The sequence below is a fragment of the Hypomesus nipponensis genome, chromosome 11 (assembly GCF_054491055.1).
Source record: "Hypomesus nipponensis isolate SF chromosome 11, ASM5449105v1, whole genome shotgun sequence".
Taxonomy (NCBI): Eukaryota; Metazoa; Chordata; class Actinopteri; order Osmeriformes; family Osmeridae; genus Hypomesus; species Hypomesus nipponensis.
The window spans coordinates 3,291,788-3,309,811 of NC_140371.1; the positions used below are offsets into that span (position 1 = coordinate 3,291,788).

At 51.2% G+C, this 18,024-nt stretch overlaps 2 protein-coding genes across 2 annotated transcripts in view; one reads left to right on the forward strand and one right to left on the reverse strand.

Annotated features, from left to right (window-relative positions):
- Window positions 1-15: 15 nt before the first annotated feature.
- On the reverse strand, window positions 16-2,340 carry col19a1 (collagen, type XIX, alpha 1). Its single transcript, XM_084709357.1, has 6 exons — window positions 2,253-2,340; window positions 1,623-1,706; window positions 1,410-1,542; window positions 765-1,161; window positions 216-299; window positions 16-45 (listed from the first exon to the last, which is right to left on the reverse strand). Exons 1-6 carry the CDS (start codon window positions 2,338-2,340, stop codon window positions 16-18), a joined length of 816 nt encoding a protein of 271 aa, XP_084565483.1.
- A 4,526-nt stretch (window positions 2,341-6,866) lies between these two features.
- Window positions 6,867-18,024, forward strand: part of fam135a (family with sequence similarity 135 member A) — a 37,133-nt gene continuing 25,975 nt past the window's right edge. Inside the window, 3 exon segments of the mRNA XM_084709209.1 lie at window positions 6,867-7,042; window positions 7,789-7,873; window positions 11,683-11,802. Of these exon segments, the coding sequence (XP_084565335.1) occupies window positions 11,726-11,802 (77 nt within the window). The 5' untranslated portion in view covers window positions 6,867-7,042; window positions 7,789-7,873; window positions 11,683-11,725.

An 18,024-nucleotide genomic window follows, 5' to 3' on the forward strand; every position in this document is an offset into this window, starting at 1 on the left:
TCATGACCTGTTGAGTTACGGGCGAGTGATTGGAGGGATCCTGGACTGGGAACGCGGGGAGGGGTTTTGGAGGGGATGAGTCAAATCGGAGAGAACAGCGGGGATTTTAAACAGCGGAATTTAGCCATAATTGGACAATTAGTTAGGGTTTGCGTTGGCCCATGACAAATTTCGGTTGACCACATGGGAGTTGAGCTTGTGCTTTGTGACCTTACCGCCGTGTTTGCAGGGTTCTCGTGACAGGCTTCTCTCTCTGGACGTCTCGCGTCACAGCGAACAAGCATGGACTGCAGTTCAAACTAAATAAAAGCGATGAAACAATTGTATTATCAAATCATACATCATCGGTGCTCATTATTGTTCATCGGTCTGATCCATCCTTGTACATTTAATAACATTTATATAATTAAACACATTTCCGTATGGCTGTCTGGAGTGTAATCTGGGACTAGATTATTTCACCGAATAGACAGAATTACATTTTTATGTTTTTACAGATGCGTAATGTGCACGCGTGTGAATGTTTCAGATTCGACCCTAATGTGGGCCTCCACTGCGCTCCCATTGGAAGCCGCTCGCGGGTCATGCTCTGGACTAGAACACCGGTGTTACAAATCCCACATATTCGCAGGAATTGGCTGTGCGGAGCGGGCCACGTCTTTACTAGGCTGGTGATGGTGAATGCCTTTGGGATGGTGAGCAAACAGCTGTGTAAAGCATGTACAGTGGACATTGTGCACCCATTACGCCAAGCGTATGCTTACCGGTACCGCTATGACAGGGTTATCCTTTAGTTTTCCTAACAGAGTGTAGCCATCCAGATTGACTTTCTCACGAGGCGGGATGTTTTGAGACTCGATCTTAGCACAGTCCACAAAGAGGGTCACGAGACGTCTACTGACACTCAGTACGATCTCGTGCCACCGAGAGTTAAAGAGGAGCGGAAGGAAAGAAAAAACGACAGATTGTTTTTGTTTGTCAAGTGCTATAAAGGTGAATTCGAGAGATTGTGCCAGTCCATTCAGCTCCACAGACAGTTGTTCGTTGCCGTTTAAATCTTGCATTTGCCAAATGTTCCAGTTCTTCTGTACAGTACTGCTGTCCATGCGTAAAACTGTCACAAAAGCAAACTCTTCCGGGAGTCCAAGAGGGTAGGCCGATCTGAAAAGAGAGAGGCATCATCAGTGAATACTTTCGCTCTCATCAGTCAATAGATAGTGAAAAGTATTTAAATCAGAGCTGTGTATGAGTCATATTGTTGCAACTACCAAGTGCCCAACGCCTGCACAAGACCCTTGAAAGTCCCCGTTCAGCACCATGGACAGGGACAATAGCGCACTATATCCACCAGGCGGCAGTCTTCATCTATCAAACGCGAGGCGACGTTGTTGGACAGCAGCCCAATTTACCTGGTGTTTATTCTGAAATTGAAATGTGGGCCCATCTTGTACGCAGCACCTGTAGGCGTTGATCCTGCGACCTTTTTAACGGTCCCTCGTCTTGCTAACTCAGCGATGTGAAACTGGGACATGATGTCAAATCCTGTTGGCAGAAAATTGTGTCACTGTGTCAAGTGACGCGCATGTGTGATTACGGCATGTGCAATCTGAATGTGTAATAACCTGGGAAACGATCTTCCCCGATGTTGACCTGTGGACACACGACCTGTTCCGTCTGAACGCCCATCCCGGAGGAGTAAGACACAACTGCAGAAGTAAAGTGACAACTGACAAATCATGTGTTTAATTGGCAAATGTGTGTGAGTGTGTGTGCGTGTGTGTGTGTGTGTGTGTGTTTGCAGGCACAAGTTGGGCGTGCTTATAATAGTGTGTCTAACGTCATAAAACTCTTGTAATGTTTGAAAAGCTGGAGCACGCTAAATAAATATTGCCCTGATTGTTTGTCGCTTCCTGTTAATCCTTTACACCCTCGCTCGAGCCTTTTCCGCGCGCTCGTTTATGTGCACAGCTGGGGGCCAACCGGGGGGAGTCTTGTTGTTAAAATGTGTGCATATCCGTTATTACATTCAAATATCATGCTTTCTCCACCTCCACTACACAGTAGGCCTATGCTCCAGTGAACTCTCTCAATCATCCGTGCCACATTAAACGGTATTGACTCACAGTCAGATAAATTATTAGACAAAACGTGCTTAGTGAGAGATGTAGAAAGTGAGGGTTGGTTTGGTTCTAACCGTGCAGTCTGATCCATGCAGTGTCGATAGGTTTGCCTGTCCAAGGACGTATACGTACTTTGAGAGTGCAGGCCGGTGCAGATGCATTGTGGGAACACATAACACAGAGAGCAGAGAAGAGCCACCTTCGAACACCAGATATACATACTCCTGGGAACCCAATAATTATTTTTTTTCACATAATTTAAGTGTTTGGGACTGGCTAATAAACATGCTTAAAGGAAAAGCACCACATATTTTTCTTTTTTGTTGTAGTTCTGCATCTATAACTTTATGAACTAAAATTACAAGACTAATCCAATGTTCAGATTGACATCATCGAGAAGCTCAGGATATCCTCTCAACTGGTCAAAATCCATAAATACAAAAGGAAAGATGGTTTCAAAGGTTCCAAAACCAGTGTCCACCACAGGAAACTTAAATGAAGTACTGGGTCTCAGGAAGAATAAGTACACCACAATCAGTGGGAAACAATACAGGGACATAGATGATCAACTCTGTACATAAATAGGATCTATGACAAAAATTTGATTTGAAAAACACAAATTCAAATCTGTTAACAGATTCAATAGAGAGTAACATATAGACATAAACTTGTTGTAATTACTATCCAGACATAGATCTCAAAAGAGGATTTTTACCATTGAAGTCCACCCATGAAGTTGCTCGAAAGTGTAACTACTCGTTGGATGTTTCCAGGAGGTGGTTAAGCAGCAGAACAGTCACTAGATGAGTCCTCCAGCAAGCCTGGTCAACACTGGAGCTGAATCTAAGGAGGACTGCTAATAGCCCTGCCTGCTGGGGGTCTGGGGGGGGGCTGCTGGGGGTCTGGGGGGGGGGGCTGCTGGGGGTCTGGGGGGGGGGCTGCTGGGGGTCTGGGGGGGGGCTGCTGGGGGTCTGGGGGGGGGGCTGCTGGGGGTCTGGGGGGGGGCTGCTGGGGGGTTGGGGGGGGTGAAGACGTATTAGATAGTACCCAATTGCCGTGAATGAACCAAGTCAATGAAGTGAATCACCAAGTTCAAGTTCAAGACAAAATCAACGTATTTATTATAGATCTAAGGTGCAGGTGTCTGATACACTCGAGTTGAGGAACTCAGAAGACTGGACAATGAATACAGCAATGAAGGGCAGTGAAATAGTATCACGATATGGGGGTTTTACTCTCACGAGAAACGTCAGGGGGCGATAATCAACATAACCTTTACAAGCACAGAAAGAGAACATTGCACGCTAGATAGCTTTTGTTTAAGCTTTAGATAGGACTCCTAGAAATGGCCTTGACGCTCCATGTTCTCATGAGCTAATATAGCAGTGAATAGTTTGATGGGGGGGGCAATGTGTGGATGATTGAGGGTCTGGTGGGGGGGCCTGGTGGGGGGGCCTGGTGGGGGGATCTGGTGGGGGGGCCTGGTAGGTGTCTGGTGGATTGGCCTGGTGGGGGGGCCTGGTAGGTGACTGTTGGGGGCCTGGTAGGTGTCTGGTGGGGGTCTAGTAGGGGGTCCTGGTGGGGGGGCCTGGAGGGGGCCTAGTGGGGGCCTGGTGGGGGGGTCTGGTGGGGGCCTGGTGGGGGTCTGGTGGGGGCCTGGTGGGGGGGCCTGGTGGGGGGGCCTGGTAGGGGCCTGGTGGGGGTTTGGTAGGGGGGCCTGGTGGGGGGGCCTGGTGGGGGCCTAGTGGGGGGCCTGGTGGGGGCCTAGTGGGGGCCTGGTGGGGGGGTCTGGTGGGGGCCTGGTGGGGGTCTGGTGGGGTTCTGGTGGGGGTCTGGTGGGGGGGGGGTCTGGTGGGGGGGCCTGGTAGGGGCCTGGTGGGGGGGCCTGGTGGGTGTCTGGTGGGGGGGCCTGGTGGCGGTCTGGTGGGGGGGTCTGGTGGGGTCTGGTCGGGGGGCCTGGTGGGGGGCCTGGTGGGGGTCTGGTGGGGGTCTGGTGGGGGGGGTCTGGTGGGGGGGCCTGGTAGGTGCCTGGTGGGGGGGCCTGGTGGGGGTCTGGGGGGGGGCTGCTGGGGGGTTGGGGGGTGCTGCTGGGGGTCTGGGGGGGGCTGCTGGGGGTCTGGGGGGGGGGGCGCTGGGGGGTTGGGGGGGTGAAGACGTATTAGATAGTACCCAATTGCCGTGAATGAACCAAGTCAATGAAGTGAATCACCAAGTACAAGTTCAAGACAAAATCAACGTATTTATTATAGATCTAAGGTGCAGGTGTCTGATACACTCGAGTTGAGGAACTCAGAAGACTGGACAGTGAATACAGCAATGAAGGGCAGTGAAATAGTATCACGATATGGGGGTTTTACTCTCACGAGAAACGTCAGGGGGCGATAATCAACATAACCTTTACAAGCACAGAAAGAGAACATTGCACGCTAGATAGCTTTTGTTTAAGCTTTAGATAGGACTCCTAGAAATGGCCTTGACGCTCCATGTTCTCATGAGCTAATATAGCAGTGAATAGTTTGATGGGGGGGGCAATGTGTGGATGATTGAGGGTCTGGTGGGGGGGCCTGGTGGGGGGGCCTGATGGGGGGGCCTGGTGGGGGATCTGGTGGGGGGGCCTGGTAGGTGTCTGGTGGGGGGCCTGGTGGGGGGGCCTGGTAGGTGACTGTTGGGGGCCTGGTAGGTGTCTGGTGGGGGTCTAGTAGGGGGGCCTGGTGGGGGGGCCTGGAGGGGGCCTAGTGGGGGCCTGGTGGGGGGGTCTGGTGGGGGCCTGGTGGGGGTCTGGTGGGGGCCTGGTGGGGGGGCCTGGTGGGGGGGCCTGGTGGGGGGGCCTGGTAGGAGCCTGGTGGTGGGGCCTGGTGGGGGTTTGGTAGGAGGGCCTGGTGGGTGTCTGGTGGGGGTGCCTGGTGGGGGTTTGGTAGGAGGGCCAGGTGGGTGTCTGGTGGGGGGGCCTGGTGGGGGTGTGGTGGGGGGGTCTGGTGGGGGATCTGGTGGGGGGGCCTGGTAGGCGTCTGGTGGGGGGCCTGGTGGGGGGGCCTGGTAGGTGTCTGGTGGGGGTCTGGTGGGGGGGGGTCTGGTGGGGGGGCCTGGTAGGTGCCTGGTGGGGGGGCCTGGTGGGGGTCTGGTGGGGGTCTGGTGGGGGGCCTGGTGGGGGTCTGGTGGGGGCCTAGTGGGGGGCCTGGTGAGGGGGTCTGGTGGGGGTCTAGTAGCGGCCTGGTAGGGTTAGTCAAGGGTGTCCAGTTGATTCTAGAACCTCATATTGGAAGTCTCACATTGAGAGTTCATTTTTGTACATTCTACACCTCTGTAATGGACACACACTTCTTAACCACCACTGGTGAACAACAACAATTGTTTTCATGTAATCTAGTAAAAGTATACACACTCCTACCACTTACCAGCATGTCTGGCAAACAAATTCTGACTACCTCGTTACTTTACATACTTGTGTAAATAATGCATAGTTTACACTGGTGGCATGCCAATATTGACAACCTCAAAAAAGATGATTGTACTGCATATGTTTATGTACTAGGCAATCCTATAACAACATATTTGTTTGATGTGTTAGTCAGCCATTATCCTTCCAGAGATCGGCCTGTTTACAAAGTTCACCCAACATTCACCTCTCTGAATGTTCTTTGTAACCATTAGAACTAGTAACTACGCATTCCCACACAGATGACTGAATTGTTGGGGAAGGTGACAATGAGGGTGCTACAAAGGTTTTTTTGCACCCTTATCAACAAGGCCCAGGACCCCCAATTGACACTAACTCATGTATAAAATACTGGGCTACATTAACGCCTCTCTGGCCCACAGCCTCACTGCACTCTTTTACTTTATATTGATATCAAATTGTATTTTATATTGTCCAGTTTTGTTAGTGTTTTGTTGTATTTTTTGTCTTACTTTTATATTTAAGGAGTGCACACACTTTTTAAAGATTCTTATATGTTTACTGTATGCATCTACCCACCAATGTAAATTCCTTGTTGTGTAAACTACTTGGCGATTAAAACTCATTCTGATTCTAATTCTGATTAAGGAGGGACGTGTCAAAAACAAGGGGGAGTACTGGTTTTCAGTTTATTTGGGAGACAACATTATAATCTTTGCAGAGGCATCCAGGGTCAGTACTTAAAGGAACATTGTCTGTGCAAAAAAAAAAAAGAAGAAAATAAATCAACCTGGAAAGTATTGCGGTCGTGTTTCATGCGTTCTCTGATTAGTTTAATATAATATATATATATATATATATATATTTATTTATATATATATATATATATATATATATATATATATATATATATATATATATATATATATATATATATATATATATATGTGTGTGTGTGTGAAATCTAGACCAATTTACCAATGTGCGCTTACTAAACTTAATTTAGGAGGCTTTTTTTTTTTTTTTTAGGCTTTTTTATTTAGGAGGCTTAATTTAGGAGGTATTTTTTATTTAGGAGGCTTAATTTAGGATGTATTTTATTTTATTTTACCTTTTATATTTTGTGTACGCGCGTCTACACCCCCCCCCACACACACACACACGCGCGCGCGCACACACACGCGCACACACGCGCACACACACACCCTCCATTTAACCTCCTCGCTTGGCAATTATATTTTAGGCTCATGTATTCGTCCCTTGCTTTTAATTAAGCGACAGTAGGAAAACATTCTGCGACTGCATGGAATATGCGCATAGGTGCGCAGCCAGGTTGTTTGAGAACGAGCCGCGCGTCAGTCGAACCCTGACAGCTGCCGTGGCGAGAAGGGGAAAACAAGCCAGCCAGATAGCACAGCAACGTTGGTGGAACTCCCAATTAACTCCCTGCCAATTAAAGCTTAGCGGGGGAGGCATCGCAAAGAGTCTGATACAAAAAAGAAGACGAAATATATCACTTGTTAAGGTATGGTAATGTTCATTACTGTCAGCTAGCTAGGAATGTGGTAGCGAGTTAGCTAGCGTCAGTAGCCAGACTAGCCTAGAAAGAGAAATCATTGCACAAGTCCAGTCTAGATGGTTGGATAGCTAGCGTAAGTGCGCTTAGTCCCATGCCTACAAGCGAGCATTCGTTGCTCTTGTCGTGAACTCATGGTTTTGTAGTTGGTTATGATATGAATGGACACCGTTCATCTGGTTTCATGGTTTTCCCCACACCAGCAGTGGTCGTACCATTAGATAAGCTATATTCAACATACCTTGCTAATGTGCTATTTAGCTAAACTTAACCAAAAAAAGCCACAGCTACCCCAGTTATGCTTATGGATGTGTCGTTTTGGAGTAACTGTTATTTTAGCTGTCATTGTAGTCCTAGCTGGCTTGCTATGTGGGTAAGTCAAATGGAGAGAGAGAATGTGTGGGTGTCGGGCGGACAGGCTAGCTTTACTGCGTAATCAACAGGGTCTCAGTTGAGGAGTGTCGTTTGCACTTTCCACAAAGCTCACCTCTCTATCAGATCACCTTGATGACTTCGGTCTGACCTCTGCCGCTGAACTTTCGAATACAATACATGAAAAGGTGGCAGTCAATCTGAATCGTTTTATGCTGTTTACTCATCCACGACTGGAAGTAGGATATCAAGTTTCAGCCAGGTCTTGTTTTGTTAGTACTCAACCCCACTGACAGTTGTGTGTGTGTGGTGACTCATTCTAGACATGCCCACTGGAGATGCCAACCTGCAGCGATGATCTTGTGAATGTCGAGCGGAAATAACGACCCTCGAATTGTCAGAAGTCAAGTAAGTGATTAACCTTTCAATAGATGCTCATGTTTGGTGCTTAGTCAGTCACCATATCTGTATCTCAGAGACTTGAAATATTCACATCTCGGATGCGGTCCGTCCATCCATCAGCTTATTATTGTCCTCAATCATTCTTGAAATACTGCTACTGTCATCAGTAACTATGCTGCATTCCAACATGGAGGTGTGCGTCAAAAGCTTGTGCACACAGACAGAGGAAAGTTAGTTTCGAGGGCAAACAAGCCGGTTGAGAAAGTGGCTGTAATGGGCTCTGCCACCAAGGACAGCTGAGTGGGAGATGGCCCAGTTCAACCGCTCAGGACACAATCCTCACTGAGCTGAGGAAGCCAATGGGCTTGAATAGAGGAGGGAGCGGAGGGTGAATGCCAGAGATGTGGTAGGTGAATTATTCATGTAGCAGAGAAGGGAGCATAGCCCGGGGATGGTGACGACAGACAGGGGTCTCCTCTGATCACAGCTGTGCCCTGACTTGCAGGACAGGCTGATGCTAGCTGCCCCGTCGCGGGCCTGAGTCAGCGCAGGCCGTTAAGGGGGAGACATGTTGAGACGAGGTTGTGTCATGGGGGCGGGGCCTAGCTCCGTGGTTAGAGCATTTGACTGCAGATCAAGACATCACAGGTCTAACCACCGCCCCTGTAATTTAACATTTCAAATCGGCTGCAAAAAGAAACATTGTTATGAGTGACTCAGGGTGCTTTATCTGTAATCTTTCCATCGATACCCTTGCTGAGCACACGGCCTTTGTGTAGAAAGAAACTACAGAAGCGTGGCGTTAGTGTGTGATGCTCAGCCACGGCGGATGTGGACCCCAGGAAGAGGCTAACGAGCTTCCCCAGCTGGCCCTCACCCCTCCTCCCCAGCTGGCCCTCACCCCTCCTCTCCAGCTGGCCCTCCCCCCTCCTCCCCAGGTGGCCCTCACCCCTCCTCCCCAGCTGGCCCTCACCCCTCCTCCCCAGCTGGCCCTCACCCCTCCTCTCCAGGTGGCCCTCCCTCCTCCTCCCCAGGTGGCCCTCACCCCTCCTCCCCAGCTGGCCCTCACCCCTCCTCCCCAGCTGGCCCTCACCCCTCCTCTCCAGGTGGCCCTCCCCCCTCCTCCCCAGATGGCCCTCACCCCTCCTCCCCAGCTGGCCCTCACCCCTCCTCCCCAGCTGGCCCTCACACCTCCTCCCCAGGTGGCCCTCACCCCTCCTCCCCAGGTGGCCCTCACCCCTCCTCCCCAGGTGGCCCTCACCCCTCCTCCCCAGGTGGCCCTCACCCCTCCTCTCCAGGTTCCTCCCGGTGCATCTCCTCCCCAGGGAGCAGCTGTGAGGTCTGCAGCTATCAGGAGCAGCTGTGCAGACACAGAGCTGTTATAGTGATGTACTGTACAGACACACAGAGCTGTTGTAGTGATGTACTGTACAGACACACAGAGCTGTTATAGTGATGTACTGTACAAACACACTCCTGTTATAGTGATGTACTGTACAGGCACACAGAGCTGTTATAGTGATGTACTGTAAAGACACACAGAGCTGTTATAGTGATGTACTGTAAAGACACACAGAGCTGTTATAGTGATGTACTGTAGACACACAGAGCTGTTATAGTCATGTACTGTACAGACACACAGAGCTGTTGTAGTGATGTACTGTACAGACACACAGAGCTGTTATAGTGATGTACTGTACAGACACACAGAGCTGTTGTAGTGATGTACTGTACAGACACACAGAGCTGTTATAGTGATGTACTGTAAAGACACACAGAGCTGTTATAGTGATGTACTGTACAGACACACAGAGCTGTTGTAGTGATGTACTGTACAGACACACAGAGCTGTTATAGTGATGTACTGTACAAACACACTCCTGTTATAGTGATGTACTGTACAGACACACAGAGCTGTTATAGTGATGTACTGTACAAACACACTCCTGTTATAGTGATGTACTGTACAGGCACACAGAACTGTTATAGTGATGTACTGTACAGACACACAGAGCTGTTATAGCGATGTACTGTACAGACACACAGAGCTGTTATAGTGATATACTGTACAGACACACCGTTGTAGAGTGACCTTAGCTGTAACGTACAGTGATCTTCAGCCCGGTGCTTATAAACAGTCTTTTTGCCGGGAAGTTTATGCCCGGCGCTAATTTTCCCACGTTCTTTCACTCAATAATTTACTTGAGTCTTCATTGGCTCGGGTATTTGCGTAAGGTTGGGGGGCCTGTTATGTCATGGCTGGTGAAGCTCCTCACTGCTGCGAGCAAGAATTCAGAAGGAAGACGAGAGGAGCAAAGGAGAGGGTGATGAAACGAGGGTGGAGGGTCTCTCTGGTGGGGCTGTTTCTCCATGAGACCGGCTGGAAGCAAACTCTGTCTCCTCTGATGCTCTCCAGCTTCAAATCAAACAGAAAAGAAAGAAAGTCAGAGATGGTAAAGGAGGGAGTGATGGGGGGTGAGATAACGAGAGCAAGCGTGTAAAGAAGGAAGACGAGGAGGGAGGGAGGGAGAGAGAGAGAGAATATCGCCCGGAGGCTTCACTTCAAGGGCCTTTTGTGAATACAGTAACCTTGTTGCCCTACCCTGCATCCTGTGTTTGGTAAACAGCACAGTAGGTGGATACAACCCACCCTCTCTTTGCTGCTCAAGAGAGAGGGAGGGAGGGAGGGAGGGAGGGTGGGTGCGGGAAGGAAGACAGAGCCATCCTGTTGTTAACCTGCCACAGACAGAGCTGTCCGCTCAGTGCCAGATTGTGCTCCTGGTCTGTACTGCTCTCCAGGCAGACTTGTCTTGTCATTGCCATATCGTGCCTTCTCTGTGGTTCTTGCCATAATAACACTGCCACCTCGCTGTTGGGGGGGATTATTTATTCATCCCTCACATTAGTAATTGAGGGGACTTCTGGCTGATTGGCGATGCCAGTTCCTCTTCAGCTTTACTTCTCAGAATCTGTGGAGGACACACAGCGAGTTTAGAGATCATATTCACCCACCTCAAGTCTCACTGCAAGTTAAGAGCTAGACATATTTCATCATATAACTAATATATGTAACCTAACATTGTCCGGTAGTGGATATTGTAGTGCAGGCCTATTTCAGTGGAGTGATTCATAGCCTCTTCTCTTTCTCTCTAAGTTTGGCTGCCCTGCCTGCCAGCCTGTTAGCAGAGTTGTGTTATTTGTAGAACAAGCAGCAGAACACTTGTGCTTCTCAGTTTGAGCTGCCGAGCCTTCATACAAACGGGCAAGAGGCACAGAGCCAGGAGAGGCAAGGCTAGCTTAGCCTAGGCAAGGCAAGGCAAGGCTAGGCTAGCTTAGCCTAGGCAAGGCAATGCTAGGTTAGCCTAGGCAAGGCAATGCTAGCTTAGCCTAGGCAAGGAAAGGCTAGCTTAGCCTAGGCAAGGCAATGCTAGCTTAGCCTAGGCAAGGCAATGCTAAGTTAGCCTAGGCAAGGCAAGGATAGGTTGGCCTAGGCAAGGCAAGGCTAGGGCTTAGCATTGCTGGTTTCAGGACGACAGTGCCACTGCTTGTGAGAGTCTCTGCACTAGGCTAGGCTAATGGCTAGTGGTGTGTTGCTTGCTGTGTGGTGTGTGCGGGCCTAACTGCCTCAGTAATGACATGTGTGAGATAAGCTTTGTGTCTCAAGGGCGAGCCCTTAATTGAGTCCTACTCTGGCAAGCCCTCTGGAGGCCAGGCAGGTGACTAATGTTTTGGTCTTTGTGTGTGCGTGCTCCTATGTGTGTGCTTCTGTGTGTGTGTGTGTGTGTGTGTGTGTGTGTTCCTCTGTTCTCCCGCAGGTGTGTCAGATGATGTAAGGGTTTCCCGCTGGTGAAGAACAAGATGAGTGAGGTCCAGGCCACGGTGGAGTTCTCCGTGGAACTCCACAAGTTCTACAACGTGGACCTGTTCCAGAGAGGGTGAGTAGAGCTGTTTTAGAAGGTGTGAGAAGCGCTGTTCCAGAGAGGGTGTGAGGGCAGCTGTTCCAGAGAGGGTGAGGGCAGCTGTTCCAGAGAGGGTGAGGGCAGCTGTTCCAGAGAGGGTGAGGGCAGCTGTTCCAGAGAGGGTGAGGGCAGCTGTTCCAGAGAGGGGGTGGGCAGCTGTTCCAGAGAGGGTGAGGACAGCTGTTCCAGAGAGGGTGTCGGGACAGCCGTTCGAGAGGGTGTCGGGACAGCCGTTCGAGAGGGTGAGGACAGCTATTATAGAGAGGGTGAGGACAGCTGTTCCAGAGAGGGTGAGGGCAACTGTTCCAGAGAGGGTGTGAGGACAGCTGTTCCAGAGAGGGTGAGGACAGCTGTTCCAGAGAGGGTGAGGGCAGCTGTTCCAGAGAGGGTGAGGACAGCTGTTCCAGAGAGGGTGAGGGCAGCTGTTCCAGAGAGGGTGAGGGCAGCTGTTCCAGAGAGGGTGTCGGGACAGCTGTTCCAGAGAGGGTGTCGGGACAGCTGTTCGAGAGGGTGAGGGCAGCTGTTCCAGAGAGGGTGAGGACAGCTGTTCCAGACGGGGTGAGGACAGCTGTTCCAGAGAGGGTGAGGACAACTGTTCCAGAGGGGGTGAGGACAGCTGTTCCAGAGGGGGTGAGGACAGCTGTTCCAGAGGGGGTGAGGACAGCTGTTCCAGAGAGGGTGAGGACAGCTGTTCCAGAGGGGGTGATGACAGCTGTTCCAGAGGGGGTGAGGACAGCTGTTCCAGAGGGGGTGAGGACAGCTGTTCCAGAGGGGGTGAGGACAGCTGTTCCAGAGAGGGTGAGGACAGCTGTTCCAGAGAGGGTGAGGACAGCTGTTCCAGAGAGGGTGAGGACAGCTGTTCCAGAGAGGGTGAGGACAGCTGTTCCAGAGAGGGTGACGGGACAGCTGTTCCAGAGAGGGTGAGGACAGCTGTTCCAGAGAGGGTGTGAGGACAGCTGTTCCAGAAAGGGTGTGAGGACAGCTGTTCCAGAGGGGGTGAGGACAGCTTTTATAGAGAGGGTGAGGACAGCTGTTCCAGAGGGGGTGAGGACAGCTGTTCCAGAGGGGGTGAGGACAGCTGTTCCAGAGGGGGTGAGGACAGCTGTTCCAGAGGGGGTGAGGACAGCTGTTCCAGAGAGGGTGAGGACAGCTGTTCCAGAGAGGGTGAAGACAGCTGTTCCAGAGAGGGTGTGAGGACAGCCGTTCCAGAAAGGGTGTGAGGACAGCTGTTCTAGAGAGGGTGAGGACAGCTGTTCCAGAGGGGGTGAGGACAGCTGTTATAGAGAGGGTGAGGACAGCTGTTCCAGAGAGGGTGAGGACAGCTGTTCCAGAGAGGGTGAAGACAGCTGTTCCAGAGAGGGTGAGGACAGCTGTTCCAGAGAGGGTGTCGGGACAGCTGTTCGAGAGGGTGAGGACAGCTGTTCCAGAGGGGGTGAGGACAGCTGTTCCAGAGAGGGTGATGACAGCTGTTCCAGAGGGGGTGAGGACAGCTGTTCTACAGAGGGTGAGGACAGCCGTTCCAGAGGGGGTGAGGACAGCTGTTCCAGAGAGGGTGAGGACAGCTGTTCCAGAGAGGGTGAGGACAGCTGTTCCAGAGAGGGTGAGGACAGCTGTTCCAGAGAGGGTGAAGACAGCTGTTCCAGAGGGGGGAAGGACAGCTGTTCCAGAGAGGGTGAGGACAGCTGTTCCAGACAGGGTGAAGACAGCTGTTCCAGAGGGGGGAAGGACAGCTGTTCCAGAGAGGGTGAAGACAGCTGTTCCAGAGGGGGGAAGGACAGCTGTTCCAGAGAGGATGTGAGGACAGCTGTTCCAGAGGGGGTGAGGACAGCTGTTCCAGAGAGGATGTGAGGACAGCTGTTCCAGAGGTGGTGAGGACAGCTGTTCCAGAGAGGGTGAGGACACAGGTGTGACAGTAGTGTTCTCGGTGCTCGGGGACATGGGCGTGACAGTACAATTACATAACATTTACATTTGGTCATTTAGCAGACGCTCTTATCCAGAGCGACTTACAGTAAGTACAGGGACTTTCCCCCGAGGCAAGTAGGGTGAGGTGAAGAATCGAACCAGCGACCTTCTGATTACTAGCCCGATTCCCTAGCCGCTCAGCCATCTGACTCCCTTCGTAGTGTTGTGGGTGCTTGCAGACAGCTTGCTGCTGTAGATGAGACATACTGATGCAGTGTGCTGACAGCTTTCAGGGACTGGCTGTACAGGACTACAATCATGCACAGATAAGAGCTGACAGCTGGACGTTTGTGATGAAATTATCAGAAGGCTAGACGTTGTCTCTCTCAGACAAGTAGTTGTGTCTGTCTGTCGCCTGTCTGTCGCCTGTCTGTCTCCTGCCTGCCTGTCTCCTGCCTGCCTGTCTCCTGCCTGCCTGTCTCCTGCCTGTCTGTCTCCTGCCTGTCTCCTGCCTGTCTCCTGCCTGTCTGTCTCCTGCCTGCCTGTCTCCTGCCTGTCTCCTGCATGTCTCCTGCCTGTCTCCTGACTGTCTGTCTCCTGCCTGTCTGACTCCTGCCTGTCTCCTGCCTGTCTCCTGCCTGTCTCCTGCCTGTCTCCTGCCTGTCTCCTGCCTGTCTCCTGTCTGTCTTTCTCCTGTCTGCCTGTCTCCTGCCTGCCTTTCTCCTGTCTGCCTGTCTCCTGCCTGCCTGTCTCCTGCCTGTCTGTCTCCTGCCTGTCTCCTGCCTGCCTGTCTCCTGCCTGCCTGTCTCCTGCCTGTCTGTCTCCTGCCTGACTCCTGCCTGTCTGACTCCTGCCTGTCTGACTCCTGCCTCCTGCCTGTCTGTCTCCAGCCTGTCTGACTCCTGCCTGTCTGTCTCCTGCCTGTCTGTCTCCTGCCTGTCTGACTCCTGCCTGTCTGACTGCTGCCTGTCTGCCTCCTGCCTGTCTCCTGCCTGCCTGTCTCCTGCCTGCCTGTCTCCTGCCTGTCTGTCTCTCGCCTTTCTGTCTCGTACCTGTCTCCTGCCTGTCTCCTGCCTGTCTGTCTCCTGCCTGTCTGTTTCCTGCCTGTCTGTTTCCTGCCTGTCTATCCGCCCACCCGTCTATCTGTCTGTGTGATCCCAGCCAGACCCTGGTGTTCAGGTGTAGAAAGGAAGCCCCCATGCTGACTTCAGCTCTGTGGGGGGTCCTGGGGGAGCGGGAATCCAACACCCTATCACGTCCCTGCACTCACAGCAGACACACCTTCTGATCACGTCCCTGCCCTCACTGCAGACACACCTTCTGATCACGTCCCTGCCCTCACTGCAGACACACCTTCTGATCACGTCCCTGCCCTCACTGCAGACACACCTTCTGATCACGTCCCTGCCCTCACTGCAGACACACCATCTGATCACGTCCCTGCCCTCACAGCAGACACACCTTCTGATCACGTCCCTGCCCTCACTGCAGACACACCTTCTGATCACGTCCCTGCCCTCACTGCAGACACACCTTCTGATCTGGTTTCCAGAGAGGTGCTTTCTGAAGGAAGCCGGCAGCTAACCCAAGTCTCAATCAGCAACTCAGCTACACCGTTGGACATTGTTGTCTAAATAGCGTTAGCTTTATTTATTAGTATTATTTTTGTAATGTGTATTATAGTGAGTTAATATGAAGAGGAACTAATCGAAGCTAGGAAGGATCCCATGGAGTTACCATTTCCAGTTAGATTTGTTTGTAGAACTAGAATATTACATGACTCACACACCCGACATGTTGAAAAATAACTAAAACGCGTTTCATGTAATATTCAGGGTTTGCTGACATCCACAGACCCTGGCCATCCTGCTTCCTCAGAGTATAATCCTATCTCTCTCTCTCTCTCTCTCTCTCTCTCTCTCTCTCTCTCTCTCTCTCTCTCTCTCTCTCTCTCTCTCTCTCTCTCTCTCTCTCTCTCTCTCTCTCTCTCTCTCTCTCTCTCTCTCTCTCTCTCTCTCTCTCTCTCTCTCTCTCTCTCTCTCTCTCTCTCTCTCTCTCTCTCTCTCTCTCTCTCTCTCTCTCTCTCTCTCTCTCTCTCTCTCTCTCTCTCTCTCTCTCTCTCTCTCTCTCTCTCTCTCTCTCTCTCTCTCTCTCTCTCTCTCTCTCTCCTCATAATATGTTCAACCCTTGCCAGTTAATCTAACTATCGTTAATTATTATGCAAACATCCAGAGGAATTTGATGATGCAATATGATATATTTAATGCACACAAACAAACACACACTGAGGTGATGAAGTTCAAGGCTGGCAAAAGCAGAACAGGTGCTAGGTGGAAAAACCGGCTTTTCCAGTGGACTTCAGTTTGAGTTCTGTAACACAGAACTTGACAACTATTCCCAAAGAGGCAGCCATTATACTATCCATTGTCTGGTATAGAGTTGGTCTAGTCCTGGGTTAGGTACAGGCATGCTGCTTGTTGTTTGACGGCATGCTATGCATTTATCCTGTGGTTTGTGGTAGCTGATGATGTTACATTTGATCCACAAAGCCAAGCCCTCGCCTGTAGTAATGGGACCTTGGGCCGGCGGTTACAACTGTATTGATTAGGAGGATTTTGCTCACCGAGGGAGAGGGGAGCGCCCTGCAGCAGGGCAGACCCACCAGCATGGCTGAAGGTTCTGGTCATCTCCCAGAGGTGCTTGCTCTCTGGACAGCACCTTAGGAGCGATTTGAGATGCCCAAAAACTATTGGAACGTACAGTAGGCTACAGAGAAAGAGTGGGAAATCCCAGTTAGAAAAAGTGTTTCATTGTCCCAGTTCTCCCCTGTAGTGTGTGTCTGGGTGTTAACAGCTGTGTCAAACAGGAAGCATGTTTCCAGATACAGGGCCTTCTCTCAGCTTCCTGTTGTGGTGGTGGGATTCCGGGCCCGGTATTGTGTTCCCGGCTTTTACGAGACCCGGTATTGTGTCTCTGTTTCCCCGCCGGGCCCCAAGAAGCACCAGTCTACGGTTCTCAGAGAATGATCGGGTATTAATATCCCTGCTCCCTCCAGAGAACAGCCAGCCCAGGCTAGGCTGCTGTGGTCCGAGGGCTCTCCTGCTGTTGGAAACACAGTCTGGAGGATGGAACCAGGCTCGGACTCAGCCCTCTTAGTCTTGGCTCAGAACCACGCTGCAGAGAGGAAGGTTAGGGAGGGGGTGGAGAAGGAGAAGAAGGAGGAGGAGGAGGAGGAGGAGAAGAATGAGGAGAGGGATGGGGAGAGGGAAGAGGATGTGACACGGTTCACATTGTTTAAACAGCACCCTGGCAGACCCTGAACCCAGTCCAAACACATTTTGGAACATTCTGGAACACTTGGGTGCATTCTGGAACACACCAAAACATCTGGACAGCCTCAACTGCAGCAGGCACAGCAGGTTCCCTGCCACACTCTGGCTAGCCAAAGAGCTGGAACAATCCAACAGCACCTTGCCAGGGTGTTTGTATAGCAGGGAGCTTGTTTAGAACAGTGCAGGTGTAGCAGACCTGTCTCTACTAAAGAGGTGCTAACAGGTGCTAACAGTGCTGGTGTAGCAGCCCTGTCTGCTAAAGAGGTGCTAACAGCGCTGGTGTAGCAGCCCTGTCTGCTAAAGAGGTGCTAACAGGTGCTAACAGTGCTGGTGTAGCGGACCTGTCTCTACTAAAGAGGTGCTAACAGTGCTGGTGTAGCAGCCCTGTCTGCTAAAGAGGTGCTAACAGTGCTGGTGTAGCAGACCTGTCTCTACTAAAGAGGTGCTAACAGGTGCTAACAGTGCTGGTGTAGCAGCCCTGTCTCTACTAAAGAGGTGCTAACAGTGCTGGTGTAGCAGACCTGTCTGCTAAAGAGGTGCTAACAGGTACTAACAGATGCTAACAGTGCTGGTGTTGCAGCCCTGTCTACTAAATAGGAGCTCGCAGGTGCTAACAGTGCTGTTGTAGCAGCCGTCTCTACTAAAGAGGAGCTAGCAGGTGCTAACAGGTGCTAACAGTGCAGGTGTAGCAGACCTGTCTACTAAAGAAGAGCTAGCAGGTGCTAACAGGTCCTAACAGTGCTGGTGTAGCAGCGTTGTATACTAAAGAAGAGCTAGCAGGTGCTAACAGGTGCTAACAGTGCTGTTGTAGCGAGGAGCAGTTCTGTTTCTAAGTGGAGGTAGCAGGAGCTAGCATTTGAGTACTACAGTTGAACACTTGGCACTTGATTAATACTAGTGAACACTAGTGCTGCTGCAAAACATTTATGCAACCGTCATATCGTATTCCACTCATGGATGG

Excerpts from the sequence above, each read along its gene's own strand:
- col19a1 (XM_084709357.1), bottom strand. The coding sequence starts at position 2,340 with ATGTATATCTGGTGTTCGAAGGTGGCTCTTCTCTGCTCTCTGTGTTAT. Across the intron at positions 1,707-2,252 it reads CACCGGCCTGCACTCTCAAA|TTGTGTCTTACTCCTCCGGG; the intron begins GTACGTATACGT and ends TTACTTCTGCAG. Across the intron at positions 1,162-1,409 it reads AATTTCAGAATAAACACCAG|ATCGGCCTACCCTCTTGGAC; the intron begins GTAAATTGGGCT and ends CTCTCTTTTCAG.